Genomic DNA, 3,019 nt, shown 5'->3' on the forward strand with positions numbered 1-3,019 from the left:
TCATTGTTATTAAAATCGTACAGAAACTTAAGATTTATCTTATTGACAGTATTCATTTTTAGTACCAGAAGCAAAAATAACCTTACCAGCCGGTATCCAAAGTAGAACTAACGGATCTCTGAAATTACATTTAAAAATTCATTTAAAAACAACGCTAAATTCTAAACTAATCAGAATCACGATTAAAATCTAAACCAATCAGAATCACGATTGGTTTTCAACATCGCCCAGCTTGGCGATCAATCGCGATCACAACTTGGTGGGGGCACCCTCAAGTATAGTCTACCCACTTGTTTAGACATATCTGAAATTTGATGTTCTAAACTTAGATTTTTAAGTGTAGAGTCTGGCGCTGTAGTAGAGCTAACTAAAGTTTGAGGGGCAAACTCTAGAATTCGGTCAGTCATAGTTGCCAAGTTATTTAACTGTTCACTAGAAGCAACCAACACTAATTTTATATTAGTTGGTAATCTATCTAGCCACAGTGGTTTCAGTAAATCATCGCTGAAATGCTTTCACTCTAAATCTCACATTCGTTTCAATAATAAAGATGGACGTTGGTCACCAAGTTCAACTCCTTGTAATAAAGTTCGTAATTTAGAAGTTTCGCTCTCAGCATAGATTTCTATGAGTCGTGTCTTCAAAACGGAATACTTATCACTTCCAGGTAGACTGATAATCAAGTCTTGGATGGAATCCAAAATACGGGATTCAACAGCGGCAACAACATGATTAAATTTTGTGTCTTCTCTTGTAATGCCTGCAATTTCAAATTGGGCATCAATTTGGGCAAACCACAACTTAGGATTATTCTTCCAAAAAGGTGGAGGTTTGACAGTCATTCGTGATATTTCCGACACTGGTGTTGCTTCTGAACTATTAACTTCCGGCAATGGCATATTTTAAAGTATTCTGGAAAATTACAATGGAAAATTTTGATGTTGTACAATTGCATATGTGAAGAATCCAATCCACAAACTGGAATAGAGGTGCTAAATCAAAAAACCGGTCACCACTTATTTTTGGCGAAATAGGTTACGTGTATTAAATTCTGCATTTCAGGTAAGTCAATCGCCAAAGATAAAAAAAAGGCGAAATGCGAAATTTAAACATAACTTTAATAACATTTTAACAACTAAATTAAAAAAATTCTAGGATTATACTCAAACACGTAGAACCAAGGAATAGACGTAAAGCAAATCACAAAAGAGAGAAAAGAACAAAGTTTTACGATGGTATATCACATTTCATTCCTTGAAATTCAGTTCAGTTCTTCAGGAAGAAGATTACAAAAATACATTGATTGTACTTTGAAGTTTACAGGTTCACCAGAGCATGGACTTCGGTACTTGAACCTTGTACGCTGATTACACAACAAACAAAAAATAAATAAACACATAAATTTTAACTTTGCTGTTAACTAATATTAAAATTTAATTTTTTATTGAAAATTTCTATAAAAATAGAAACTGCTCAATAGTTTTTTAAACTAACTAAGGAATAATTAGCACTTTGTTAAAAAATTAATAAAGTAACAGTTTTGATAAAAAGATAAATTTTTTTAATTACAAATTAAATAAAAATATGATTAGACTTTACTAAAAAAAGGAATAATTATAAAAAATATTAAACATTATTAAATAATCAGTAAAAATTTTGAAAATGCAAAATAGTTAATTTTTAATAATATTAACATATTTTTAACCCATTTTATTTAATTTCTTTTAATGCAATGCATGTTTAAACATTAGCTGTCACAAATAGCATTGCCATAATTATTGTGTTTGCGTAGTTATCTTCTAATTGTAGAANCAGGAGGTGAATGATGCATTCACAAATAGCAAGTCAACCGTACAATGTGGACTATCCATCGAAGTAGGCGTAACCGTTAAGAGATTGCGAAGTGGGCGTTACTTGCGTGAGCAAATCACGTTCGAAGGTCACCAATGTGGGGGGCGTAGTTATTCGGCCATGCCAACCTTCATCTATCAAAAGGTACCTCATGATGGAATCAAGTTAGCATGCTTTATATACTAGTGAATGATGTTAAACTTTTGTAGTGGTAGTTACGCCACAAATGCAATGCATGTTTAAACATTAGCTGGCACAAATAGCATTGCCATAATTATTGTGTTTGCGTAGTTATCTTCTAATTGTAGAAGGTGTAGAACGTGTTTGAAATTTTTTTTGATGCTTTTAATTTTCCGTAATTATTCCGCAGTTATCCGTAGTTATGCTTTTAATTTTGAGTAGTTAATTTTCCGTAGTTATTCAATACATTTGGAAAGAGACCTCACTCATATCTAAAAATAACAAACAAAATAACAAATAATTGCATTTTTATAGAAAAATTTCATAAAAATACATTTTTTTAATCTAATATATATAATTCTCTTAAGTGGCTCCCAAATTTTGGCTGTATTTCTTTTCCGCCTGTGTCAATAGTTTTCATTTTTAAAGAAGTACTTTGTACAACTAAATAAGATTCTTTTCACAACACTTAAATATTTACTTTATTTTCTTCATATATAGAGAAAACAGTCGGCAAAGAATTCTGTTAGGTTAAAAAACATTTCGCTAAAAAAATAACGAATTCTAAAAGAAATAAAAATAAACAACTTAAAAAATAAAAATGCTGTTGCCAGCCATAGAATTTTTAGAAAGTTAACTTAGCAACATGAATCAAAATGACATAGAAGCGCAACTAGATCAAAATTATGATACCTGAGTGCTTGACGTAACAAATCCTTCAATTCTATAAGTGTTGTATCTCCAAATGCCCAGATAATATTGAAATGTACAGGTTTAGAATTTTCTACAGTGAAAAGTTTTCGGAACTTCAGTATTCAAAAAAGTATACAAAAGCTAGACGTTAAGAACGTATCCAATGAGCGAGCAAAGCGAGCGAAGCAATCCGAAATGAACTGCGAAAGCAGTTCCGTTGGTTGACGAGCGGCAGCGAGCAGGGGGTGAAGTTTCCTATTTATACAAAAAAATTTTAGCATTTTTAGTAACTAGC

The 3,019-nt window shown here is 31.6% G+C and overlaps 1 protein-coding gene across 1 annotated transcript; it reads right to left on the reverse strand.

Annotated features, from left to right (window-relative positions):
- Positions 1–527: 527 nt before the first annotated feature.
- LOC107453178 (uncharacterized) lies at positions 528–899 on the reverse strand. The gene has a single exon (XM_016069887.1). The coding sequence runs from the start codon at positions 897–899 to the stop codon at positions 528–530; it is 372 nt and encodes a 123-aa protein (XP_015925373.1).
- Positions 900–3,019: the final 2,120 nt, after the last annotated feature.

This window comes from Parasteatoda tepidariorum, chromosome 2 (assembly GCF_043381705.1).
Source record: "Parasteatoda tepidariorum isolate YZ-2023 chromosome 2, CAS_Ptep_4.0, whole genome shotgun sequence".
Lineage (NCBI taxonomy): Eukaryota > Metazoa > Arthropoda > Arachnida > Araneae > Theridiidae > Parasteatoda > Parasteatoda tepidariorum.

Excerpts from the sequence above, each read along its gene's own strand:
- LOC107453178 (XM_016069887.1), bottom strand. The coding sequence starts at position 899 with ATGCCATTGCCGGAAGTTAATAGTTCAGAAGCAACACCAGTGTCGGAA.